At 42.0% G+C, this 27619-nt stretch overlaps 1 protein-coding gene across 1 annotated transcript in view; it reads left to right on the top strand.

Annotated features, from left to right (window-relative positions):
- LOC140198419 (uncharacterized) overlaps nucleotides 1–25774 on the top strand; it is an 89290-nt gene extending 63516 nt beyond the window's left edge. The window contains exons 11-14 of the mRNA XM_072259508.1: nucleotides 9318–9548; nucleotides 14192–14214; nucleotides 15647–15765; nucleotides 23145–25774. Coding sequence (XP_072115609.1) covers nucleotides 9318–9548; nucleotides 14192–14214; nucleotides 15647–15765; nucleotides 23145–23668 — 897 coding nt within the window. The 3' untranslated portion in view covers nucleotides 23669–25774. The remainder of the gene's footprint in view (nucleotides 1–9317; nucleotides 9549–14191; nucleotides 14215–15646; nucleotides 15766–23144) is intronic.
- The last annotated feature ends 1845 nt before the right edge of the window (nucleotides 25775–27619 follow it).

Here is a 27619-nt window from a genome sequence, read left to right on the forward strand (position 1 = left end):
AACCTGCTCATGCAACCAAAAACATTTAAACATTTTCAAAGCCTGTATTAATTTTACACACGCATCGTCTACTGTAAAGGGAACTGTTTGGATCAATAATTATGCCAAGAAATTTAATACTTTATCACTGAGTTTACTGTCATTAATCTCCCCTGATCCCTATCACAGACTTCTCCTTTACAGCCTTGTCAACTTCTCCTGTTACTTAAAAATATTTACTTGTGTAATTTCTGTTACCCTATCTATCTAAACATCATGGGGATAAGGGAGAGAAACAGCGCACCCAGGGGAACGCAGTTCAAAGGGAGAACATGCAGTATCTCCACAAAGACAGTTCCGGAGGTCAGGATTTTACTATCATCACTACTATTAATCTGGTATGTGGTGCTTGCTGGTCAGTTTTGTATCTACACAACTATTTTGCTTTAATCAAATTAGAAACACCAATTCCAACCACACAACTTGGGAATCATAGGGCAGCGGTCCCCAATCACCGGGGCCGTGGAACGTTACCAGGCCGCAAAGCATGTGCTACCAGGCCACGAGGAAACGATATGAGTCAGCTGCACCTTTCCTCATTCCCTGTCACGCACTGTGAAACTTGAACATAGGGTTAGTTAGATAGATAGATATACTTTATTGATCCCGAGGGAAATTGGATTTCGTTACAGCCGCACCAACCAAGAATAGAGCTTAAATATGGCAATACAAAAACCACAAACAATCAATCAAAACAATGCAAACTATGCCAGATGGAAAATAAGTCCAGGACCAGTCTATTGGCTCAGTGTGTCTGACCCTCCATGGGAGGAGCTGCAAGTGCGATGGCCACAGACAGGAACGACATCCCAGTGTTGTATCTCGGTGGAATATGGCCGAAGTCCAACAGTAAAAAGTTCAATATCTGGTCTACAAACATGTTCCTCGATCGTAATATGACCCGGATTGCACCATCTGTTGTTAACCAGAACAGTTGCCAATTGTCCCGTATTTGCCAGGACATCCCGTATATTGGACTAAATTGGTTTGTCCCATACGGGACTGCCCTTGTCCCGTATTTCCCCCGCTAAGGTAGAGCGTTCCTATGAAACCTTTCATGCCGAAATGGCGTAAAGTGAAGAAACAATTACCATTAACTTATATGGGGAAAATGTTTGAGCGTTCCCAGACCCAAAAAATAATCTACCAAATCATACCAAATAACACATAAAACCTAAAATAACATTAACATATAGTAAAAGCAGGAATGATATGATAAATACACAGCCTATATAAAGTAGAAATAATGTACGTACAGTGTAGTCGGGAAGATTAAGCCAAAACCGATTTGTGGGAAAAAATAGGCATGTACGCGCATGCGCACGTCACATACGCACACGTCATGCATGTGCACACAGGTGCCCGCGCAAGGCCTCGTGGTCATGGTAGTCTTTCTCGGGGTAAACACAGGTGTCCCGTATTTGACTGCTACTTTTGTCCCTTATTTGGGAGTGAGAAAGTTGGCAACCCTAACTGTAAAAGACATGTTGAGGTGAGTTTAACCCTACTTGAACACACTCCCTCCCCCCAGTCGGCCGGTCCGCAAGAATATTGTCAATATTAAACCGGTCCGCACTGCAAAAAAGGTTGGGGACCCCTGTCATAGGGCATTTATAGAAATGGGCCATGTGGTCCATTGACAGTTCCTCACTCTTCTAAAAGAATGCAGCCAGTGTAACCAACAGGAATTCTGCAGATGCTGGAAATTCAAGCAACACACATCAAAGTTGCTGGTGAACGCAGCAGGCCAGGCAGCATCTCTAGGAAGAGGTACAGTCAATGTTTCGGGCCGAGACCCTTCGTCCTGACGAAGGGTCTCAGCCAGTATAACATTTTGTTCAGCTCCAATTGCTGTATGCTATTCATAAATTTTTGACTGCCAGTAATACATGCTTCCATCTATCTCAGTCTTGAATGTATTTAACAGTACAGGATCTCGTTGGAACCTGGTGTACTAATGTCACGTTTACCACAATATGAAACATTTATTTTTCATGCCATCCATCCTGATCATTTCGAAATATTAGTGCATCAAGGTGGTACAAAGAATGCAGAAACTGCAGTGCAGGTAGGCTGTCAGATGTCAGGGTCACAAGCAGATGGATTGTGAGATACAGAGTTCATAGAAAAAAAATCAACAGCTCTCTAGACTACAGAATTCAAAAAAATCACAGCCCTTCAAGGGGAATAAAATTCTTCGTTATCTTCTTCACTTGGTGACCCCTTGGATTGAAAGTTTGTCCCCTGTTCTCGATTGTCACCATGAGAGAAAACACCCTGTTGGCATCTCCCCATAAAATCATGCGTTAACCTCCTCCCATGCTTCAAAATTCTAAGGCCCAATGTGCTTGATCTTCCCAAATAATGTAACTCTTCAAAATGAATCTAGGTCACATTTTCTGCATTGCCTTTATGTCCACCATATCACTCCTTAAACAAGGATGCTGTAACTGTGTTGGAGACTCCAGTTGTGAAATCATCAGTGCCTTGTGAAGTTCTAGCATTGGTATTCCAGCTACTGTACAGTGTCTGTATTCCGAGTACACCAACATCTCTTTTTGTGGACAGAATCTGAGGTTTACCTTCTGAACAAACTTCTCTTTAATACTGGCTGACCTTAATAAACTCTTCCCAATCTAATTATTCTTATGCTGTTTTCTTATCTACTTTATCCATCTGTCCTGCATGCACTGTGCATACATAGAGTGAAGTAAGATTTTTGTAACATTATAATTTTGAAAAGACATCAGGTTGTTGCTTCATTCAATTTGAGAGACAATGATGTGATTTGGAATATGCTGAATTGCTTTTCCATTCCTTTCAGCAAAAGTTTTTGAATTCTATTGACAGGAATGGAACTCTGTACATAATGCTGTAAATAACAAGTTGCTAGACATGTTGCATTACAGCTCCGATGAATTTCTGCGTACATAAGTCCAAACCCATAAGATTATAACACCATAAGATATAGGAGCAGAATTAGGCCATTTGGGCCATATAGTCTGTTCCACCATTTCACCAGGGCTGATCCATTTTTCCTCTCAGCCTCAATCTCCTGCCTTCCCCTGTATCCCATCATGTCCTGACCAATCAAGAAGCTATCAACGTCTGCCTTAAATATACATAAAGACCTGACCTCCGCAGCTGCCTGTGGCAAAGAATTCCACAGATTCACCACTCTATGGCTAAAGGAATTCTGCTCATCTCCATTCTTAAAGGATGCCTCTCTATTCTCAGGCTGTGTCCTCTGGACTAAGACACTTCCACCATAAGAAATATCTTCTCCACATCTACTCTATCAAGGCCTTTACCAGTCAATGGGTTTCAATCAGGTCACCCCTCATTTTGCTGAATTCCAGTGAATACATGCCCAGAGCCTTCAGATGCTCCTCATATGATAAGCTGTTTAATCCTGGATTCATTTTCGGGAGCCTCCTTTGCACCCTCTCCAGTTTCAGCACATATTTTCTATGATAAAGGTCCCAAAACTACTAACAATACACAGTAAGGCCTCAGCAGTGTTTTATAAAGTCTCAGCATTATATCCTTGTTTTTATATTCTAGTCCTCTGGAAATGAGTGCTAACATCACATTTGCCTTCCTCACCATAGACTCAACCTGCAAATTAACCTTTAGGGAATCCTGCACAAGAACACCCAAATCCCTTTGCACCTCAGATTTTTGTATTTTCTCTCCGTTTAGAAAATAATCAACCCTTTCATTTCTTCTACCAAAGTGCATGACCATACAATTTCCCAACACTATATTCCATCTGCCACTTCTTTGCCCATTCTCCTAATCTGTCTGTCCTTTTGTAGCCTCTCTACTTTCTCAGAATTACCTGCCCCTCCAGTTATATTCAAATCATCTGCAAATTTTGCACCAAAGCCGTCAATTCCATCATCCAAATCCTTGACCTACAACGTAAAAAATATTGGTCCCAAGACAGACTCATACAGATCACCACTAGTCACCGGCAGCCAACCAGCAAGGTCTCCCTTTATTCCCACTCTTTTTCTCCTGCCAATTAGCCAATGATTTATCCATGCTGAAATATTTCCTGTAATAGCACAGGCTTGTAGATTATTAAGCAGCCTCATGTGTGGAACCTTGTCAAAGGCCTTCTGAAAATCATGGACTCAACATTTACTGATTTTCCTTTGTCTATCCTTCTTGTTATTTCTTCAAAGAACATAAGAACATAAGAAATAGGAGCAGGAGTAAGCCATCTGGCCCATCGAGCCTGCCCCGCCATTCAATAAGATCATAGCTGATCTGTCCGTAAACTCAGCTCCATCTACTTGTCTTTTCGTCATAACCCTTAATTCTCCTACTATGTAAAAATCTATCCAACTGTATCTTAAATATATTTAGTGAAGACGCCTCAACTGCTTCCCTGGGCAGAGAATTCCACAGATTCACCACTCTCTGGGAAAAGCAATTTCTCCTCATCTCCATCCTAAATCTTCTCCCCTGAATCTTGAGGCAATGTTCCCTAGTTCTAGTCTCACCTACCAATGGAAACAACTTTCCTATTCTACCTTATCTGTCCCTTTCAAAATTTTATATGTTTCTGTAAGATCCCCTCTCATGCTTCTGAATTCCAGAGAGTATAGTCCCAGGCGACTCAATCTCTCCTCATAGGTCAACCCCTTCATCTCTGGAATCAACCTGGTGAACATTCTGTGCACTGCCTCCAAAGCCAATATATCCTTCCTCAAGTATGAAGACCAGAACTGCACACAGAACTTCAGGTGAGGCATCACTAGTACCCTGTATAGTTACAGTATGACCTCCCTGCTCTTCAATTCAATTCCTATATCAATGAAGACCAACATTCCATTTGCCTTCTTAATAACCTGTTGTACCTGCAAGCCAACTTTTTGCGATTCATGAACAAGCACTCCCAAGCCCCTCTGCACAGCAGCATGCTACAATCTTTCAGCATCTAAATAATAATCTGCTCTTCTATTATTCCTTCCAAAGTGGATGATCTCGCATATACCAATGTTGTATTCCATCTGCCAGATTTTGGTCCACTCACTTAATCTATCTATATCCCTCTGCAGACTCTCCACGTCCTCTGTACAATTTGCTTTTCCATTCAATTTAGTGTCATCAGAAAATTTTGCTATTCTACACTCAGTCCCCTCTTCCAAATCATCAATGTAAATGGTAAACAGCTGCGTGCCCAGCACCGAACCCTGTGGCACCCCACTCACTACTGACTGCCAACCAGAAAAACATCCATTTATACCAACTCTCTGCCTTCTATTGGTTAACCAATCCACTATCCATGCCAATACACTTCCTCCAACTCCATTCATCCGTATGTCTCCTGTGCAGCATCTTATTGAACACCTTCTGGAAATCCAAGTATATGACATCCACCTGTTACCCTCTATCCACTACACTCATTATATCCTCAAAGAACTCCAGTAAGTTTGTCAAACAGGACCTGCCCTTTCTGAATCCATGCTGCATCTGTCTCATGGAACCACTTCTTTCTAAATGTTTCACTATTTCTTCCTTAATGACAGCTTCAAGCATTTCTCCAACTAGAGATGTTAAGCTAACTGGCCTATCGTTGCCCGTCTTTTGCCTACCTCTTTTTTTAAAAACTGGCATGATACTTGCTGTCTTCCAATCCACCGGGACTTGCCCAGAGTCTAGAGAGTTTTGGTAAGAGATTACCAACGCATCTACTATAACCTCCGCCATTTCCCTCAGCACCTTGAGGTGCATTCCATCAGGACCAGGGAACTAATATACCTTCAGTCCCTCTAGCTTGCTCATCACTATCTCTTTAGTGACACTGATTTTATCAAGTCCTCACCTCACATTTCTTCCATAACATCATTCTTTGGCATATTGGACGTGTCCTCCACCATAAAGACCGACACAAAATAGTCACTCAATTCCTCAGCCATTTCCTTATCACCCAATATTAATTTCCCCTTCTCGTCTTCCAAGGGACCTACGTTGACTTTAACCACCCTCTTCTGCTTTATATATTTATAAAAACTTTTGCTATCTGTTTTAATATTTTGTGCTAATTTACTTTCATACTCTATCTTCCCTTTCTTTATTTCTTATTTAGTTGTTCTCTGTTGCTTTTTAAAGTTTTCCCAATCCTCCAGTCTCCCACTACTCTTTGCAACTTTGTACACATGAGCTTTTAATTTGATACTATCTTTTATTTCCTTAGTTATCCAAGGCTGGCTCTCCCCACACTTACTGTCCTTACTTTTGATTGGAATATACTTTTGTTGAAAAATCACTGTGAAAAATCTCTTTGGAAGTATTCCATTGTTCCTCAACTGTCCTACCAAATAGCCTGTGCTCCCGATCTACATGAGCCAACTCCTCCCTCATCCTGTTGTAGTCTTCCTTGTTCAAGTATAATACACTAGTTTTAGATCTAACTATTTGATCCTCCATCTGTATGTGAAATTCAATCATTCTATGATCACTCTTTCCAAGAGGATCCCTGACTACAAAGTCATTAATCTTACCTGTCTCATTGCACAGGACTAGTTCTAAGATAGCATTTTCCCTTGTAGGTTCACTAACATGCTGCTCAAGAAAGCCATCACGGATGCATTCTATGAAGTCCTCCTCAAGATTTCCTTGACCAACCTGATTCACCCAATCGATGTGGAAGTTAGAATCTCCCATGACAACTATCGTTCCGTCCTTACAAACCTCAGTTATTTCTTGGTTAATCACCTCTGCCACTGCAATATTTTTATTAGATGGCCTATACACAACTCACACCAGTGATTTTTTTCCTTTAATATTCTTAATCTCTACCCAGATGGACTCAACATTCTGCTCTGTAGATCTTATATCATCTCTCACAATCACCCTGATCTCATCCTTAAATAAGAGTGCCACCCCACCTCCTTTGACTTCCTGCCTATCTTTCTACATTACCTGATACCCTTGGATATTTAATTCCCAGTCATCTGCACCTTGCAACCAGGTTTCTGTAATGGCCACTAAATCATATGCCTTGTTACTGATCTGTGCCACAAGTTTACTAACATTGTTTCTAAAAGTACGGGCATTTAGATAAAGTGCCCTTAGACGCATTGTCCTTTTAGAGTCTAGTAACCTATACGATTTTTGCTTTTTACTTTTATGCATTCTTCTCTTATTTTTTTCTTTACTAACTCTAGCTTTGGTCACTGCATCACTTCCCTCTTCTTTTCTGTGTGGGTTCCCATCCCCCTGCCATATTAGTTTAAAACCTCCCCAACATCACCAGCAAACAATCTCCCTAGGACATTTATCCTGGCCCTGCCCAGACGTTGACCATCCGGATGGTACTGGTCCCACCTCCCCCAGAAACAGTTCCAATGGCCCAAGAATCTGAAACCCTCCCTCCTGCACCACCGCTCAAGCCACATATTCTTTCTAGCTATCCTGCTATTCCAACAATGGTGAGCATGCGGCACCCGTAATAATCCTGAGATTATTACCTTTGAGGTCCTACTCTTTAATTTATCTCCTAACTTCCTAAACTCAGCTTACAGGACCTCATCCCACTATCTTCCTATATCGTTAGTACCTACATGCACCACGACAGCTGGCTGCTCACCCTCCCCTTTCAGAATGCCCTGCAGCCCCTTCAAGTCATCTCTGACCCATGCACCCAGGAGGCAACATACCATACGGCAGTCCTGCTGTTTGCAGCCACAGAAGCTGCTCTCTATTCCCCTTACCATGGAGTCCCCTACTACAAGAGCTCCGCCACTCTTTTTCTTGCCCTCATGCGCAGCAGAGCCTCCAACGGATTTGCCAAGTAAGAGTTTCCCTTGAAGAATCCATGCTGACTAGGGCTTATTTTATCTGAAGAAACTTTGAGTATCCTCTAAAATATTATTGGCTAGCTTACTTTTGTCTTCAATCTTTACCTTTTTATTAACTTTTTTAGTTGCCTTCATTTGTTTTTTTAAGCTTCCCAATCCTCTAACTTCTCACTAATTTTTGCTCTATTATATGCCTTCTCTTTGGCTTTTATTTTGGCTTTGACTTCCCTTATTAGCCAAGATTGTGTAATCTTGCCTTTAGAATACCTCTTCCTCTTTAGGATGTATATATCCTGTGCCTTCTGAGTTGCTTCCAAAAATTCCAACCATTGCAGTGCTGCCATCAACCCTGCCTGTGTTCCTTTCCAATCTGCTCTCTCATGCCTCTGTAATTTCCCTTACTCCACTGTAATACTGATGCATCTAACTTTAGCTTCTTCTTATCAAACTTTAGAGTGAATTCAATTATATTATGATCACCTGCCCCTAAGGGTACTTTTACTTTAAGCTCCCTAATTATTTCCAGTTCATTGCACAACATCCAATCCAGAATAGCTAATAATCTAGTGGGCTCAACCACAAACTGCTCTTAACAAACTATCTTGTAGGCATTCTAGAACTTCCCCTTCTTGAAATTTTGTACCATCCATTGTGCCTACATATTGAAATTCCCCATGACTATTGTAACAATGTCCTTTCGGCATGTTTTTTCTAGCTCCCATTGTAACTTTTAGGCCACATCCTTAATACTGTTTGGGGGTCTATTTATAACTCCTATCAGAGGGTTTTTACCCTTGCAGTGTCTTAGTTCTATCCACAATGATTCAACAACTTGCAACCATATATCACCTCTTTCTGATGATTTAATTTATTTTTTTACAAACAGAACCACGCCACCCCATCTGCCTTCCTGCCTGTCCTTTCAATATAATGTGTATCCTTGGACAGTAAGCTCCCAGCTATGATCTTCTTTCGGCCATGATTCAGTGATGTCTGCAACGTCAAGATTTCCAATCTGTAACTGTGCTACAAGTCCATCAACCTTATTCCGTATACTGCACATTCAGATATAACACCTTCGCTCCTGTATTCACCCTTTTTGATTTTGTCCACCTTTTACATTGCAATTCATCCTGTTGACTGTATTTTTGCCCTATGATCAGCCTGTCCTTGCTGGGACTCCAACTACACATTGACTCTGTGAGAAAAACCAACCACCTCAACTTCAGCACTATCATCCCTGTTTCCCATCTTCCTGTAAATCTCCTTTGTATTCAAATGTTACCGAACATTAGAAATCCCTTCCAGTTTCATATACTTGTGTACTCTTCTAGTTCTGACATGCTGTGCATTTCTAATTTCCTGCACTCCACCATGCACACTTATTGCATCAGACACTCTTGGCATTCAACCACTGAACAATTTGTCTTTCAATGGATAAATGAGTGTTGTCTATTCCATCAGAAACAATCTGTGAAACTGCAGCAGAACATTACATCCAAGTTCGAGCAACTGCACGAGTTTCTGCATCAGGAGGAAAAGAGCTTAAAGACAAAATTGGAGCAAAAGGCGAACACCATATTGGAACAAAAGAAGGAAAACTTGAAGATAATCTCTGAACAGCACAGTTCCTTTAAACAAGCAGTTTCAGATATGCAAGGAAAACTGAGTCTGGAAGATGCAGAATTTTTGCAGGTATATCCTACTGTTAGTTAGTAAATTAACTGCTATTTCTGAAGTCCTTTAAACAGTAAAACTATATTAGTTGACAATGTTCAGAGCTTTTGCAGAGCCAGACTGGTAGATTTTCCAGACCGTTGGCTATTACTCCAACACATTTTAAAAACCAAAGAACTATAGACCATAGGTCATAGGAGCATCGCGTCTGCTCTGCCATTAAATCATAGCTGATCCATTTCCCTCTCAGATCCATTCTCCGGCCACCTTTTTAAACCTCTCACACCCCGACTAACCAAGAACTCATCAACATCTGCCCTAAATGCATCCAGTGACCAGCCCTCCACAACCACCTGTAGGAATAAATTCCACAGATTCACCACCATATGGCTAAAGAAATTCCTCCTCATCTCTGATCTAAATTGACATCCCTCTATTTTGGTGCTATATCCTCTAATCTTAGACACCACCACCAAGGAAGCATCTTCTTCACATTCACTCTATTTAGGACTTACAGTATTCGATGGGTTTCAATGTGATTCACCTTCATTCTTCAAAATTCCAGTGAGTACAGGCCGCAAACCATCAATTGCTGCTCGTATGATAAACCTTTCATATCTGGGATTATTCTTATGAACCTCCTCTGAACCCTCTCCAATGTCAGTACATACTTTCTTAGATAAGGAGCTAAAACTGCTCACAATACACCAAGTGAGGCCTCACAAGTGCCCTATATAGCCTCAGCATTACATCCTTGCTTTTATATTCCAGTTCTCTTGAAATGAACATCAACATTACATTCACCTTCCTCACTAGTCATTCAAGCTGTGAATTGAGAAATAAGTGTGCTTGGCTATGCCTGTACTTCAGGTTTTACCCGCTGGAGCTGAGATAAAATAAAATTATATTAATAATAACTTATTTACAGAGAACTTTTCATATGGACTATGTAGTTCAAACTGCTGTACATGAAAATAAGATAAAAATAAGTAAATGAAAATAAAAGACAAAAAAGGTGTTCATTAAAAGCTAGGCTAAATAAATAGATTTTGAGGTGGTGTTTGAAATTACGAACTAAGTTTATATCCCGAATAGTTTTAGGGATGAATTCCACATTTTGGAAGTGCAGTTCCAAAAAAAGTGACCTGCCAATCACTTTTTTCCCACTTTGCTTGTCAGTTCAGCTGGTAACCAAGCTGAAGTTACCCACTTCCCAATCTAAGTTCAAAATCTAACAGCTTAGCTGGAAGTCTTTTCTTCCAGATTTGTTCTCTTGCAACACCCAAAATGCTGAAGGAACTCAGCAGGCCAGACAGCATATATGGAAAAAAAGTACCATCAGCGTTTTGGACCAAGACCCTTCACAGGACTGGAGAAAAAAGGCTGAGGAGTAGATTTTAAAGCTGGTGGGGGTGGAGAGGAGAGAGAAGCACAAGCTGATAGGTCAAATCTGAACACTCCCTCTTCTCCAGCCCTGTACCTCTTTCAACAATCAACTTTCCAACTCTTTACTTCATCTCTCACCTTTCAGGTTTCACCTATCACCTAGTGTTTCTCACTCTCTTCCCCAACCTTTTAAACCAACTCCTCAGGTTCTTTCCCTCCAGTCCTGCTGAAGGGTCTCAGCCCAAAACATCGAGTATACTTTTGTTCCATATATGCTGCCGGGCTTGCTGAGCTCCTCGAGCACTTGTGTGTTGCTTGGATTTCCAGCACCTGCAGATTTTCTCTTGTTTGTTCTTGTGCAGCTGCCTGCAGTTTAATTGAGCATCATTTTCAGCAATTTGGCATCCTGTTCAGCACAGACACTGTGGGCTGAAGAGCCTGTTTATTGTTCTATTCTATTTTCTGTACCTGGCTGTACATTTCTTTCAGACATGTATCCAATTCTGCTTTGAAAGTTTGCATTGAAACGCATCCTACCACTCTTTTCAGACAGTACCTTAGACAAATTGCAACATTAAATGTCCATTTGTTCCCCATGAAACTTTTGGTAAATCTCTTCTGTTCCCCACTTACCACTTCCTGTCATACTACACTTCCACTCCCCCAGCCCACATTCCCGCAATTCTATGAGGTGCAGATCCTGCTTTTCCCCCGTCTTTCCTTACCAACATTTAGAAACCCAGTCTTTTCCAGGTGAAGCAGTAATTCACTTGCACTTCTAACAATTCAATGTTCACCACAGGGTCCCCTGTACACTGGAGTAATCAAATGCAGACTAAGTGATCACTTTACAAAGTCTCCTGAGTATGATCTGCAGGAATGACACTGAGCTTCTTGTTCCCTGTCACTTGAATCCTCAGTCTTCATGCCAAGTTTGACCCTTCTGTCTATGAATATCTGCTATATTAGATCAGGGTTTAATGCTAGTTGAGGAAATCCACCTATCTTCCATCTGGGAATAATGCAGCCTTTCAGATTTAATAATTGAATTCTCAATCTTTAGATAAACTGTTTTTGTTTCTCTTTCCATCATAACTGGTCATTTTTTATATCACTTTAACCCAGTTTTTCTTGTTATATTTGTATAATGTGGCCAGTTGTATATGTCTCTCGGCCTTACCATTAGTAGCTCTCTACAAAAAGCATAATCATAACCAAATGGCTAATTGATTGCACATGTTGCCTTGTCTCACCCTGTCAGAGAGATTGATTTCCATTTTTTCTACTCATCCCTCCTCTACTTCCTCTGCAAAGTAGAACCAGCTTGTTTTCTATCCTTCCCAATTCTGATGAAATATTAACAGTTTTTCTCCCCACAGATGCTGCCTGATCTACTCAGCACTTAAATTATTTTCCAGTTTTTGATATTAGATTTACAGCATCTGTAGATTTTCTTTTTCATTTCAAACTTCTTTCACTTAGCTTTAATCTAATCCCACCCAGCTCCTAATCAATCTCCCAATGAAATTTGAGTCTTTGCATTGACTTCATCAAAAGTCACCATGAGGAAGCCTGAAATATATTCCCCAAAAATTGTAAATCCAGTTGGATAAAATCTGTTGGGTAGTATAATAAAGGAATTCTGTATCAAAACAGTATTTACTGAATATGCAAGAAAATAGAAGTAGGTCCAGACAGTTCAATATAATTATGGCTTACCTATGCTAATATTACATCTTCTTCTGTGCTACTTCTCCAGAGGTTACTCAATTCATCAAACTTTTAACCTCCTCCACTTTAGATGCTTATAATAATCCAGCTCGAACACTCACCAAGGTAGAGTATTTCAGAGATTCAGAATCAGCATCAGGTTTATTATCACCGGCATGTGATGTGACAGTTGTGTACTCAGCTGCATCATTGCAATGCAATACATAATATAGAAGAGAAAAAAAAATAATAATAAATAATAAAACTTAAATAAGTAAATCAATTACGATATATGTATATTTAATAGAATAAAAATCATGCAAAAAACAGAAATAATACATATATATTAAATAAGTGAGGTAGTGTCCAAGGGTTCAATGTCCATTTAGGAACTGGGTGGCAGAGGGGAAGATGCTGTTCCTGAATCTCTGAGTGTGCATTCAGGCTTCTGTATCCTACCTGATGGTAACTGTGACAAAAGGGCATGCATTGGGTGCTGGAGGTCCTTAATAATGGACGCTGCCTTTCTGAGCCACTGCTCCTTGAAGGTGTCCTGGGTATTTTGTAGCTAGTACCCAAGATGGAGCTGATTAGGTTTACAACCCTCTGCAGATTCTTTTAGTCCTGTGCAGTAGCCCCTCCATAACAGATAGCGATACTGCCTTTCAGAATGTTCTCCACGGTACATCTATAGAAGTTTTTGAGTGTATTTGTTGACATGCCAAATCTTTTTAAACTCCTCATGAAGTATAGGCACTGTCTTGCCCTCTTTATAACTATATCGATATGTTGGGATCAGGTTAGACCTTCGGAGATCTTGACACCCAGAAACTTGAAACTGCTCACTCTCTCCACTTCTGATCCGTCGATGAGAATTGGTATGTGTTCCTTCGTCTAACCCTTCCTGAAGTCCACAATCAGCTCTTTAGTCTTACTGACTTTCAGAGCCTGGTTGTTGCTGCGGCACCACTCCACTAGTTGACATATCTCACACCCACTCGACGCCACCTGAGATTCTACCAACAATGGTTCTATCAAGTTTATCAATCGTATTTGAGTTATGCCTAGCCACACAGTCACGTGTATAGAGAGAGTAGAGCAGTGGGCTAAGCACACATCCCTGTTGTGCACCAGTATTGATCGTCAGCGAGGAGGAGATGTTATCACCAATCCACGCAGACTATGGTCTTCTGGTTAGGAAGCTGAGGATCCAATTGCAGAGGGAGGTACAGAGGCCCAGATCTGGTAACTTCTCAAAGAGGATTGTGGGAATGATGGTATTAAATGCTAAGCTATAGTAAATGAACAACATCCTGACAGAGGTGTTTGTGTTGTCCAGGTGATCTGAAGCTGTGTAAAGAGCCATTGAGATTGCATCCGCCGTTGACCTTTTGTGGCGATAGGCAAATTGCAATGAGTCCAGGTCCTTGCTGAGCATTTAAACATATATTTTGTCCCAACTAAAAGTTAAATCTCAGTTTTAGAGTAACTAAATTGGTGAATCATCCTCATCACTGTTTAATTATTTGACATATCTTTGTAACAGCTTTTATTTTCTCTTTCAGGATCTTAAATCCACTCTTGGCAGGTAAGTGCTTTGTTTGACCATATTTGGGTAAAAATTAGTTGTCCTTTACATTATTGTATGTGGCAGGACATACCAAGTGAATGAATTCCCCAAGTCAAACCAGAAATTGTTTGAAGAATTCAGCAGACCAAGCAGAAGGAAACAGGTTCAACAATTCAGGTCAATGGCCCTTCATAAAAACTGGAACAGATTAGGAAAATTCCTCTTTGTCTCTCCATGGATGTTGCCTGTCTTTCTGATGGGTTTCAGTATGTCTTGTGTTTTTTTGTAACAGCACAGCACAGAAGGAGGTTCATCATCTGCATCGTCTCTGTACCAGAGCAACTAGTTCCACCTGCTGGCTGTTTATCCATACCTTTACAAAGTTTCTTCCAGCATATGTCTATCCAAGTGCCCCTTCGAACGCCACAGTAAAAGATACCTTTATCACATCTGTTCCATGTTCCAGCAACATGCCATCTATAACAGAAGTTCAATAACTTTTCCTTCTGCGATCCTTAGTTTTTTTTCCACTTTATTTTATATCCGTCACTTTCCATCTTCAACCCCATCACCAACGTATCTCCCACTTGCCATTAACTCTGTCCAGATAGCTCGTAATTTCACATACTTCCATTGAATCTCCGCTCAGAATTCTCTTCAGAAAAAATATGTTTGGTTGTCATGTTACAGAATTTCTCCATTTCTGAAACACAAGAGACTGCAGAAGTTGGAACCTGGAGCAACAAATAAACAGCAGGTGGAACACATTGTGTCAAGCAGCATCTTTGGGAGAAAAGGATATTGATGTTTTGGATCAAAACCCTGCATCAGGTTATTGATCCTGATCCTTGTTCCTGATGCAGGGTTTCAGCCAAAGCACTGACATTTGCTTTCCTCCCACAAATTAAGCTCAGCCACCTGAGTTCCTCCAGCTGATTGTTCCATCCTGAGAATTGTCCATAAGCCAATTTCTCTGTAAGGCAGAAATATTTGTTTTCTATATCTTCCCAAATGTATCTCTATGTAAACTTTCTGCAATCTGTATATTGATAGGAAATAGTAAAACTGCTCAGCCAGTAAAAGTTGATATCTAATAACAGTTCCTTGCAGTAAAGCGATATGTGCACATGACATCTGTTATGTATTTACAATATTTTCTCCTTTTAATGTTATCATTTCGAAATCCACATTTTCAGCTCTGTGCAAAGTTACTTTGTTGGACAGTGATGAGAGGCATTATTTTATGTCTATTTTTCCCAGTGTGAATATTTTCTCCTTAAATTGTGGTGCTTAAATTTTGTAGAATTCTGTGTAGAGTCTGTGAGCATCCCAAGAATGTTCTGAGGTGAAGAAACTAGCGATTTAGTGCTGATTTACTGATGCCCTGAGTAATCTTTATAAGTCTTAACGATTTTTAGCATCACAGTGATATTCTTTATTTCAAATGCAGGTGTTTTGATCTGCAGTTCAACAAGCCCCAGAGAGTTTCTGTTGACCTCTGCCAAGGTGATATCAGTGGCCCTATTCAATACAGCATGTGGAAGCGGATGCTAAAGGTGATTAATCCAGGTAAAAATATCTTCTAGTATTGATAAGGGATTATGGCATTGAGATAATGAATGGGATTTTGGTGGAAGAATTAAATAATAGGCAGAGCTGTGACTGACTATGCCAAAGTACCAACACAGGCCCTTTGACTGACATCTGTGCCAAGCATGATGCCAATCCAAATTAATCCCATATGCCTGCACATGGCCAGTCCTCCCCCATACCCTGCCTGCTCATACATCTGTCTAAATGCTTCTTAAGTGTTGCTACTATTACTGATTCCACCAGTTGCCCTGGCACCATATTCCAGACACCAGATACAGTCTGTGTGAAAAACACTGGCTATGTAAATCTCCTTTAAATTTTGCCCCTTACCTTAAAGCTATGCCCACTAATATTTGGCATTTCTCTCCTGGGAAATAGGCTCTGACTGTCTACCCTATCTATGCCTCTAATAACTTTGATCAGGTCAACTCTCAGTTTCCAGCTCTCCAGAGAAAACAAACCTAGTTTGTCTGTCTTCTCTTTATAGCAAATGTTCTCTAATACAGGTGACTTCCTCATGGCACCGAGAGTAATCCAGAGAATACTACCCTTGTGGTCCTGCTTTTTAACCTCTTACTTAACTTTCTTCGAATATTCCACAACCCCTTTGATTTATCTTTGATTCTGGCATGAGAAAGGCAACACACAACCCAGGGACCCCTGTGGCAACCACAGAACCTTCTGTCTGCCACCCTGTCCAACAAGTCTCCTTTCAATTACCTCCAGTCTGCCTTTTCCTTTTCCTACTGAACCTCAGAGCTAGTCTTGGTGTCACAGATCTGGCTCTGATGTTGCTTTCTCCTGATCAGTTATTCCTCATCCCCACTGCCCAACAGTATCCAAAATAGCATACTTGTGTTTGAGGGGAATGGCCACGGGGGAATCTTGCACTACCTGCCTACCCTTTCTATCTTTCCTGATTGGTCAGGGAGTTGTGAGTGAAGAACGGGCTGCCAGTGGAAGCACTGGGTGTGGGTTCAATTGCAATATTTATGATAAATCCAGATAAGTGCAGGGATGGGGCGAGGGAATAGAGGGCTATGATTCAGATACATAGATGGGACTAAGCAGAATAACAGCTCAGCATGAACTACGTGGCCTGAAAGGTCTGTTTCTGTGCTGTAGTGTTCTCTGACCCAACTACCTGAAGCCAATACCTTAAACATAAAACATAGAATAGTACAGCATGGTGTGGCCCTTCAGCCAATGATGTTGTGTCAGCTATTTAAACATGCTCCTTCTGAGTTAGGTGGGAGGGAGGGGAACCACTTGAATCCTTCCCTCCTACATAGCCCATAACCCTCCATATGCCTATCTCTTAAATATCCTTAATGTACCAACCTCAACCATCATCCCACACAGAGCATTCCATGCACTTCTCCATATAAAAAAAAACTATTTCTGACATCTTCCCTCAACTTTCTTCCACTCGCCTTGAAAGAATGTCATCAGGTATTAGCCATTGCCTCTCTGGGAGAAAGCTGCTGGCTGTCCACTCTATCTATACCTCTTATAACCTTATGCACTACACCTCTATCAAGTCACCTCGTATTCTCCACTTTAAATTAAAAAAAGCCATAGCTCACTTAAACTTTCCACATAAGACCTCTTCTCGAATGTAGGCAGCATGTAAGTAAATCTTCTCTAAAGCTTGCACACCTTCCGACAATGAGGTGACCAGAAATGAACACAATATTCAAACTGTGGTCTAACCACAGTTTCATACAGCTGCAACATTACCTTGTGGCTCTTGAAACCAATCTCTCATTTAATTAATGGTAGTACACAAAACACCTTCTGCACTTGTGTGGCAGCATTGAGGGGTCCATGGAGTTGAACCCCAAAATCCTTCTGTACTTCCGCACTGTTAGGAATTCTTCCATTAACAATGACTAGATTTGTAACCACATCAATGAAACTCCTTTTTGATGCTGTCAGCATCCCAGATGTTGTTAAGTGTGTCCAGCTTCAGTTTTTTGGCACAGTTGGTGAAGAGCTACAGCTGTATGCATTTCCCACACATTTAGTCCTCAGGGTCACTGGACTTTTTCCTGATCTCCCACATCCTGCAGGAGAAGCATGCCAGTGCTATCCTGGTAAGAACTGGGGAGTGGTTTTGACACTTGGCATGGAAAGCTGAACAGACAGAGAACATGTGCTTATGGTGGTTTGAATATTATTAAATTACACAAGGGAACCACTGCTAATATATTAAAAAAATATCCACTGTGTACTGGGAGGCATGATTTAGAAACAGAAAATGCTGAAAACACTCAGCATGTCAGGCAGCATCCTTAGAGAGAAAAGAAAACAATCAACATTCCAGGTTAAACTAGAATGGTTGGGGGGTGGGAATCAAATTAAAGAGGCTAGGCGTGAGGAGGTTAGTTCACTACAGGGGGATGGGAACCAGTGCAGAGAGGCAGAGGGGTGTAAAGTGAGGGTAGAAACAAAAGGTACTATGGAGAAAAGTAAAAGTGGCAGGCCGACAAATCCAGGGCAAGCATTAAAAAGGGCCACTTTTCAGCATAATTGTATAAGGGCTAAGAGAGTTGTAAAAGAGCGCCTGAAGGCTTTGTGTGTCAATGCAAGGAGCATTCGTAATAAGGTGGATGAATTGAAAGTGCAGATTGTTATTAATGATTATGATATAGTTGGGATCACAGAGACATGGCTCCAGGGTGACCAGGGATGGGAGCTCAACGTTCAGGGATATTCAATATTCAGGAGGGATAGACATTAAGGAAGGGGAGGTGGGGTGGCGTTGCTGGTTAAGGAAGAGATTAACGCAATAGAAAGGAAGGACATAAGCCGGGAAGATGTGGAATCGATATGGGTAGAGCTGCGTAACACTAAGGGGCAGAAGACGCTGGTGGGAGTTGTGTACAGGCCACCCAACAGTAGTAGTGAGGTCGGAGATGGTATTTAAAAGGAACAGAGCCTCATAGAGCGGGCAGCGGAGTTTGCGGGCTGCGGAGTGAGCCGGGAGCAGAGTGAAGACTTAAGGGCTTCGGCTCAACGGGCTTAGGCGGAAACAGGCGAGGCGAGGGAGGTTTGGCATTCATTTTCATTTTCTGTTGTTATTTGAGGAGAGGGGCAGTATGAGTGTGAGGGCAGTTTGCTGTTCTCGGTGCCGGATGTGCGAGGCCCTGGAGTCTACAAGCCTCCCGGACGTCTACATCTGCGCCAAGTGCATCGAGATGCAGCTCCTTAGGGACCGCGTTACGGAACTGGAGCTGCAGCTCAATGACCTTAGTCTGTTCAGGGAGAGTGAGGAGGTGATAGAGAGGAGCTGCAGGCAGGTGGTCACGCCGGGGCCACGGGAGGCAGACAAGTGGGTCACGGTTAGGAGGGGGAAGGAGAAAGGTCAGGTAATAGGAAGTACCCCGGTGGCTGTGCCCCTTAACAACAGGTACTCCTGTTTGAGTACTGCTGGGGGGGATAGCTTACCCGGGAGAAGCGACAGTGGCTGTGCCTCCGGCACAGAGACCGGCCCTGTAGCTCACAAGGGTAGGTCAAGGAAGAGGAGGGCAGTTGTGATAGAGGACTCGATAGTAAGGGGGTCAGATAGGCGATTCTGTGGACACAGTCCAGAGACCCGGATGGTAGTTTGCCTCCCTGGTGCCAGGGTCCGGGATATTTCTGATCGTGTCCAAGATATCCTGAAGTGGGAGGGTGAGGAGCCAGAGGTCGTGGTACATATAGGTACCAATGACATAGGTAGGAAAAGGGATGAGGTCCTGAAAGGAGAATATAGGGAGCTAGGAAGGGAGTTGAGAAAAAGGACCGCAAAGGTAGTAATCTCGGGATTACTGCCTGTGCCACGCGACAGTGAGAGTAGGAATGCGATGAAGTGGAGGATAAATGCGTGGCTGAGGGATTGGAGCAGGGGGCAGGGATTCAAGTTTTTGGATCATTGGGACCTCTTTTGGCGCAGGCGTGACCTGTACAAAAAGGACAGGTTGCACTTGAATCCTAGGGGGACCAATTTCCTGGCAGGGAGATTAGCGGGGGCTACTGAGGTGACTTTCAACTAGAATGGTTGGGGGGTGGGAATCAAATTAAAGAGGCTATGCATGAGGAGGTTAGTTCACTACAGGGAGATGGGAACCAGTGCAGAGAGGCAGAGGGGTGTAAAGTGAGGGTAGAAACAAAAAGTACTATGGAGAAAAGTAAAAGTGGCAGGCCGACAAATCCAGGGCAAGCATTAAAAAGGGCCACTTTTCAGCATAATTGTATAAGGGCTAAGAGAGTTGTAAAAGAGTGCCTGAAGGCTTTGTGTGTCAATGCAAGGAGCATTTGTAATAAGGTGGATGAATTGAAAGTGCAGATTGTTATTAATGATTATGATATAGTTGGGATCACAGAGACATGGCTCCAGGGTGACCAGGGATGGGAGCTCAACGTTCAGGGATATTCAATATTCAGGAGGGATAGGCATGAAGGAAGGGGAGGTGGGGTGGCGTTGCTGGTTAAAGAAGAGATTAACGCAATAGAAAGGAAGGACATAAGCCGGGAAGATGTGGAATCGATATGGGTAGAGCTGCGTAACACTAAGGGGCAGAAGACGCTGGTGGGAGTTGTGTACAGGCCACCTAACAGTAGTAGTGAGGTCGGAGATGGTATCAAACAGGAAATTAGAAATGTGTGCAATAAAGGAACAGCAGTTATAATGGGTGACTTCAATCTACATGTAGATTGGGTGAACCAAATTGGTAAAGGTGCTGAGGAAGAGGATTTCTTGGAATGTATGCGGGATGGTTTTTTGAACCAACATGTCGAGGAACCGACTAGAGAGCAGGCTATTCTGGACTGGGTTTTGAGCAATGAGGAAGGATTAATTAGCGATCTTGTCGTGAGAGGCCCCTTGGGTAAGAGTGACCATAATATGGTGGAATTCTTCATTAAGATGGAGAGTGACATAGTTAATTCAGAAACAAAGGTTCTGAACTTAAAGAGGGGTAACTTTGAAGGTATGAGACGTGAATTAGCTAAGATAGACTGGCAAATGACACTTAAAGGATTGACGGTGGATATGCAATGGCAAGCATTTAAAGGTTGCATGGATGAACTGCAACAAATGTTTATCCCTGTTTGGCAAAAGAATAAATCAAGGAAGGTAGTGCACCCGTGGCTGACAAGAGAAATTAGGGATAGTATCAATTCCAAAGAAGCAGCATACAAATTAGCCAGAGAAAGTGGCTCACCTGAGGACTGGGAGAAATTCAGAGTTCGGCAGAGGAGGACAAAGGGCTTAATTAGGAAGGGGAAAAAAGATCATGAGAGGAAACTGGCAGGCAATATAAAAACGGACTGTAAAAGCTTTTATAGATATGTAAAAAGGAAAAGACTGGTAAAGACAAATGTAGGTCCCCTGCAGGCAGAAACAGGTGAGTTGATTATGGGGAGTAAGGACATGGCAGACCAATTGAATAATTACTTTGGTTCTGTCTTCACTAAGGAGGACATAAATAATCTTCCAGAAATAGTAGGGGACAGAGGGTCCAGTGAGATGGAGGAACTGAGCGAAATACATGTTAGTAGGGAAGTGGTGTTAGGTAAATTGAAGGGATTAAAGGCAGATAAATCCCCAGGGCCAGATGGTCTGCATCCCAGGGTGCTTAAGGAAGTAGCCCTAGAAATAGTGGATGCATTAGTGATAATTTTTCAAAACTCGTTAGATTCTGGACTAGTTCCTGAGGATTGGAGGGTGGCTAATGTAACTCCACTTTTTAAAAACGGAGGGAGAGAGAAACCGGGGAATTATGGACCGGTTAGCCTAACGTCGGTGGTGGGGAAACTACTGGAGTCAGTTTTCAAGGATGTGATAACAGCACATTTGGAAAGCGGTGAAATGATCGGACAAAGTCAGCATGGATTTGTGAAAGGAAAATCATGTCTGACGAATCTCATAGAATTTTTTGAGGATGTAACTAGTAGAGTGGATAGGGGAGAACCAGTGGATGTGGTATATTTGGATTTTCAGAAGGCTTTTGACAAGGTCCCACAGAGGAGATTAGTGTGCAAACTTAAAGCACACGGTATTGGGGGTAAGGTATTGGTGTGGGTGGAGAGTTTGTTAGCAGACAGGAAGCAAAGAGTGGGAATAAACGGGACCTTTTCAGAATGGCAGGCGGTGACTAGTGGGGTACCGCAAGGCTCAGTGCTGGGACCTCAGTTGTTTACAATATATATTAATGACTTGAATGAGGGAATTAAATGCAGCATCTCCAAGTTTGCGGATGACACGAAGCTGGGTGGCGGTGTTAGCTGTGAGGAGGATGCTAAGAGGATGCAGGGTGACTTGGATAGGTTGGGTGAGTGGGCAAATTTATGGCAGATGCAATTTAATGTGGATAAATGTGAAGTTATCCACTTTGGTGGCAAAAATAGGAAAACAGATTATTATCTGAATGGTGGCCGATTAGGAAAAGGGGAGGTGCAACGAGACCTGGGAGTCATTATACACCAGTCATTGAAAGTGGGCATGCAGGTACAGCAGGCGGTGAAAAAGGCGAATGGTATGCTGGCATTTATAGCGAGAGGATTCGAGTACAGGAGCAGGGAGGTACTACTGCAGTTGTACAAGGCCTTGGTGAGACCACACCTGGAGTATTGTGTGCAGTTTTGGTCCCCTAATCTGAGGAAAGACATCCTTGCCATAGAGGGAGTACAAAGAAGGTTCACCAGATTGATTCCTGGGGTGGCAGCACTTTCATATGAAGAAAGACTGGATGAACTGGGCTTGTACTCATTGGAATTTAGAAGATTGAGGGGGGATCTGATTGAAACGTATAAAATCCTAAAGGAATTGGACAGGCTAGATGCAGGAAGATTGTTCCCGATGTTGGGGAAGTCCAGAACGAGGGGCCACAGTTTGAGGATAGAGGGGAAGCCTTTTAGGACCGAGATTAGGAAAAACTTCTTCACACAGAGAGTGGTGAATCTGTGGAATTCTCTGCCACAGGAAACAGTTGAGGCCAGTTCATTGGCTATATTTAAGAGGGAGTTAGATATGGCCCTTGTGGCTACGGGGGTCAGGGGGTATGGAGGGAAGGCTGGGGCGGGGTTCTGAGTTGGATGATCAGCCATGATCATAATAAATGGCGGTGCAGGCTCGAAGGGCCGAATGGCCTACTCCTGCACCTATTTTTTCTATGTTATAACTGAAAAGAGAGAAACTGATTCACCGAGCATTTTCTGTTTCTACTTCAGATTTCTAGCTTCAGCAGTTTTTTTTAAAATTTCATTAGCTGTGCTGGTATTGTCTAAGCAGCCACTGAATGTTGTCAAAATGTTTGATATCAACTTGTATCAGCTGTACTCATGAGAATGCTAACGTTTGTCTTCTTTAGTTCCATTTGCTCTGAAGCTGAATCCCAATACTGCGCATCCAAAACTTGTCCTTTCCAGCGACCAGACAGCCATGAGACTCGGTGATAAGCAGAAGGTCCCTGACAAAGCAGAGCGATTCACAAATTGGCATATTGTTTTGGCTCAGCAGAGCTTCACAACAGGGAGGCACTACTGGGAACTGGAGGTGGGAAAGAACAGCATGTGGGGCGTGGGTGTGGTGAAGGAGTCTCTGCCAAGGAAGAAGGAATTCTCACCTGAGCCTAAAGCTGGAGTCTGGGCCTTGTGGCGCCTGGGAGAGGAATACACCACTATGAATTCACCTCGTACTGCACTCCCTGTGACAGTAAAGCCCAGCAGGCTGGGAGTTTACCTGGACTATGAAGCAGGCCAACTATCACTGTACAATGCTGATGACATGTCACATCTGTACACTTTCAAGTACAAGTTCAATGAGAAACTCTACCCTTTCTTCTTAACAGGTTGTAATATTGATCCATTGCAAATATTCAACTTAAACATTTAGGTTTATTTAGTTTTTACAGGGAGTCACTTGAAACTGATCCACCTCCGAGGATAAGCAATGTTTCAGTGTTGAACAGATTCCCACATTGTGAGCTAGTGTGAGCAATATTAATTACATTATTAGATGCCAAGATCCTTATCTGTTGAAATCCATGTCTCAAATCTCTCTATCGTGTTTTTCTAAGATGTATCCGATCAATTAACATTAACTATTTGATCCAACTTCATTTACTTCTATTTTTCCAACTTAAATATGTATTAAATGCTAAAAGTTCCCACACCGGTCAGACAGACTGATTTTCAATGCTCTGTTCCTAAACACTCTGCAATTGGCAATGGAGTGTGCAACCATCCTTTAGCATAATGTGTTATGTGGTATGTGTAGCTATTCTGTAACCTATGACTTCCTGGTGATAAACCAGGACTGTAACATCCTTTCACACAGTGATTTCATGGATGTTTTGGATGCTTAACCAGTGAGGGGAATAGGAAGGGGCCTCAGTGTCTCAGTATTTTGTGCTTTTTTCAGATTTCCAGCATTTGAAGAGTTTTTCTTTGTAATTTTACTTTACCCATGATTTTGTCTTTTTAATTACATACCCAACCTGCTCTTGGTGAATTTTGTACACATATCCTTATACCTTCCTGTTTTCTCTGCTCCAGTTAGAATTATTCTTTATTTGATATTGCCTCATTCTATTCACCTTGCAGTAATATAACACATTACATTCTGTATGCTATGTTCCATATATATTGAATAATCCTGATGAAGGGTCTATGCCCAAAACGTCCTCTGTACTCCTTTCCATAGATGCTGCCTGGCGTACTGCGTTCCTCTAACATTCTGTGTGTGTTGCGTGCATTTCCAGCATCTGCAAATTTTCTCTTGTTTGTAATCCTTCTCTTCCTGTCTATTGGTGTTCTTGATGGGTTACTATCCTCCTCAGATTTCACCACACTGCCACTTTTGTATCATCTTCAAGTATAGAAATTGTATCAGACACACCAACATCCAAGTCATTAAGTAAAATAAGAAAGCACTGATCCTAGTGTAGATTCTCTAGGTAACTTCATTCTAAAAAGTCTTGAATACTTGGTATTGTGTTACCAAGCCAATTTTCTATCCATATTACAACTTCTTCCTTAATTTCAGAGCTTTGAATATTGATGGCAGACTTGTGTGCCTTATTTAGTCGCTTTCAGAAGCCCAAAAGTTCCAAATCCAAAGCATTTCTTCATTGACTCTCTCTGTCACGTCACTTGTAATTCCAAAGGTTTAGAAGGAAGGTGAGCAGTTCTTCTGCAAAATTGAGTGACTTGACTCAGCATGCCATCCAGACCTGGTTGCCTTGCAGCCTCAAGCACTGTTGGATGTACTTCGTTAGAGAAGTAGGTCTTTTCGAGAATACTAACCCTATGCACCAGCACTTAATACTCTTCTTTGGAAACTAGGTTTGTTGATGATTTGAGTATGTAAACAGCCAGTTGATTATGCTTCACTTTAATTTTGTACACTAAAGATGCCTTGAATGTATCTTAAGAAATGTTGGGATACACAATGAATTTCAGCAAATGTTTCAAGAGTTTGGGACATCTAGTTGAAGATTGCAGTCTAACAGTGAATGATCATCTCAGTCAAGTTTCTTGTCATTGCAAGACCCTTTTGTATATTGGTGTTGTGGAACGCTGTAAGTCCAATTCATTGGTTTCTTGGCGAGTGGCGGGGGAGCTATGTGGCCTCAATCATAGCAAGGTCTAAGCCACAAGCCACACTGCAGCCTGTTTGCAGCTACCCAGGGAAAGGCAAAGGAGTTGAGTGCTGCACTAGAGTGCTGGAGGCAGTGTGGCGTGGTATCCATCCTGGAGTTCATGATACCCTGCAACCCACAGTATTCACTCAGCAGAAGGCTGCAGACAGCTGCATCATTCATGGACTCTGGAACTTGGACTATGTTTCTTTGTGTGACTGTATTTTACTACTATCTTATATGTGCCTTCTGCTGTGTATGACTGTTACTACTGTGTTTTACACCTTGGCCCCAGAAGTAACCCTGTTTTGCTGTATTCATGTGTGGTTGAATGACAATAAACTTGAACTTGAACTGGATGTAGCAGCCAATGTATAATATCACTGATGTAATAGTAAATGAATATAGTCATGTAACCCAGGGAATGAGGATAAAGTACAGTCAGCTGGATGGGATAGGGTCTGGGCATGATAAAATATTTAAAATGTTCAAGTGTAGTCAGTGTGACCTCTGCATGTAGGTGTTAATCAAATAAATTTATGCTGTATCTGTATTATTGGCTCCAATGGTGTTTGATCTATTAACAATTTGTGTAGTTGATATGCTCAAATCAAAACACACTGACATAGTGATGTGCTTTACTTACCAGCAGTGGTAAGGTGGTATCTTCTAGTCCCAGTGAACACCACAGGTTCACAATGCCTACATTCATGTGTATATATATATATATATATATATATAGAGAGAGAGAGAGAGAGAGAGAGAGAGAGAGAGACACACACACACACACACACACACACACACACACACACACACACACACACACACACACACACACACACGCACCCACACACACTTGTATTAAATGCTGAAATCCAGAGAAATTCTCAAAATGCTGGAGGAGCTCAGCAGGTCAGGCTGCATCTATGGAGAGGAATAAACACTCAACATTTTCAGCTGAGATCTTTCATGATGCATTTCAGCCCAAAACACTGATTGTTTCTTCCTCTCCATCGATGCTGCCTCACCTGCTGAGGTCCACCAGCATTCCGTGTGTGTAGCCCAGGCCCTGTCAATTGTTAGCAATGTATCTTATTGCATGTCTATTTTATGGACTTTTTTTGAAACACATGTATAACTTTTTTTCATTTTCTCTGATTTAAATTATGTGAATGTATATTTTTCTTCAGCAGTTGCATGATAGGCATCTAGTCAGTGGGAGTGTTTGTCCTTTATTGTTTATCATGTATTTTAATGGTTCAGTATGCTGCAGAAGACACCAAATGGTAGGGTAGTTGACAGCGCAGAACTGTGTCTGAGAGTACGATGGGATATGGATAAATTCGGTAAGTGGGCCAGGGATGGCTGTTGGAATTTAACCAGAAGAGTGTGAAGTGGTGCGTTTTGCTTAACCAGATGAGATTGTACTCAGTGAATGAAAGGGCTCTGGGCTGTGTTATTGAACAGGACCATAAGACATGGAAGCAGAATTAGGCCATCTGGCCCATCAAGACTGCTCCGCCATTTAATCATGGGAGATCCTTTTTTCCCCTCCTCAGCCACACTTCCTGGTCTTTTCTCCGAAACCTTTGATGCCGTGTCCAGTCAAGAACCTCTGAAGATCTGCCTTAAATGCACCCAGCGACCTAACCTTCACAGCTAGCTGTGGTAATAAATTCTGCAGTCACCAACTTCTGGCTAAAGACATTTTCCCACATCTCTGTTTTAAATGGACACCCCTCTTTCAGAGGCTGTACCCTCTTGTCCTAGACTCCCCACTATAAGAAACATCCTTTGCACGTCTACTTTCTCTAGGCCTTTCAACATTCGAAAGGTTTCAATGAGATCCCCACTCATCCTTCTACGTTTCAGCAAGTACAGACCCAGAGCTATCACATGTCTCTTGTATGATAAAATTCACAAAATTATGCTTGTGAACCTCCTCTGAACCATCTCCAATGCCAGCATACCCTTTCTTAGATGACGTGCCCAAAGATGTTTACAGTCCTCAAGGTGAGGCCTCACCAGTGCTTTATAAAGCCTCAGCATGGCATACTTCCTCTTGTATACTAGACCTCTTGAAATGAATGCTAATATTATATTTGCCTTCCTCACCACCAGCTCTACCTGCAAGTTAACATTTAGAGTGTTCTGCACAAGGACTCCTAGGTCCCTATGCATCTCAGATTTTTGGATTTTTCTCC

Source organism: Mobula birostris, chromosome 5 (assembly GCF_030028105.1).
Source record: "Mobula birostris isolate sMobBir1 chromosome 5, sMobBir1.hap1, whole genome shotgun sequence".
Classification (NCBI taxonomy): Eukaryota; Metazoa; Chordata; class Chondrichthyes; order Myliobatiformes; family Myliobatidae; genus Mobula; species Mobula birostris.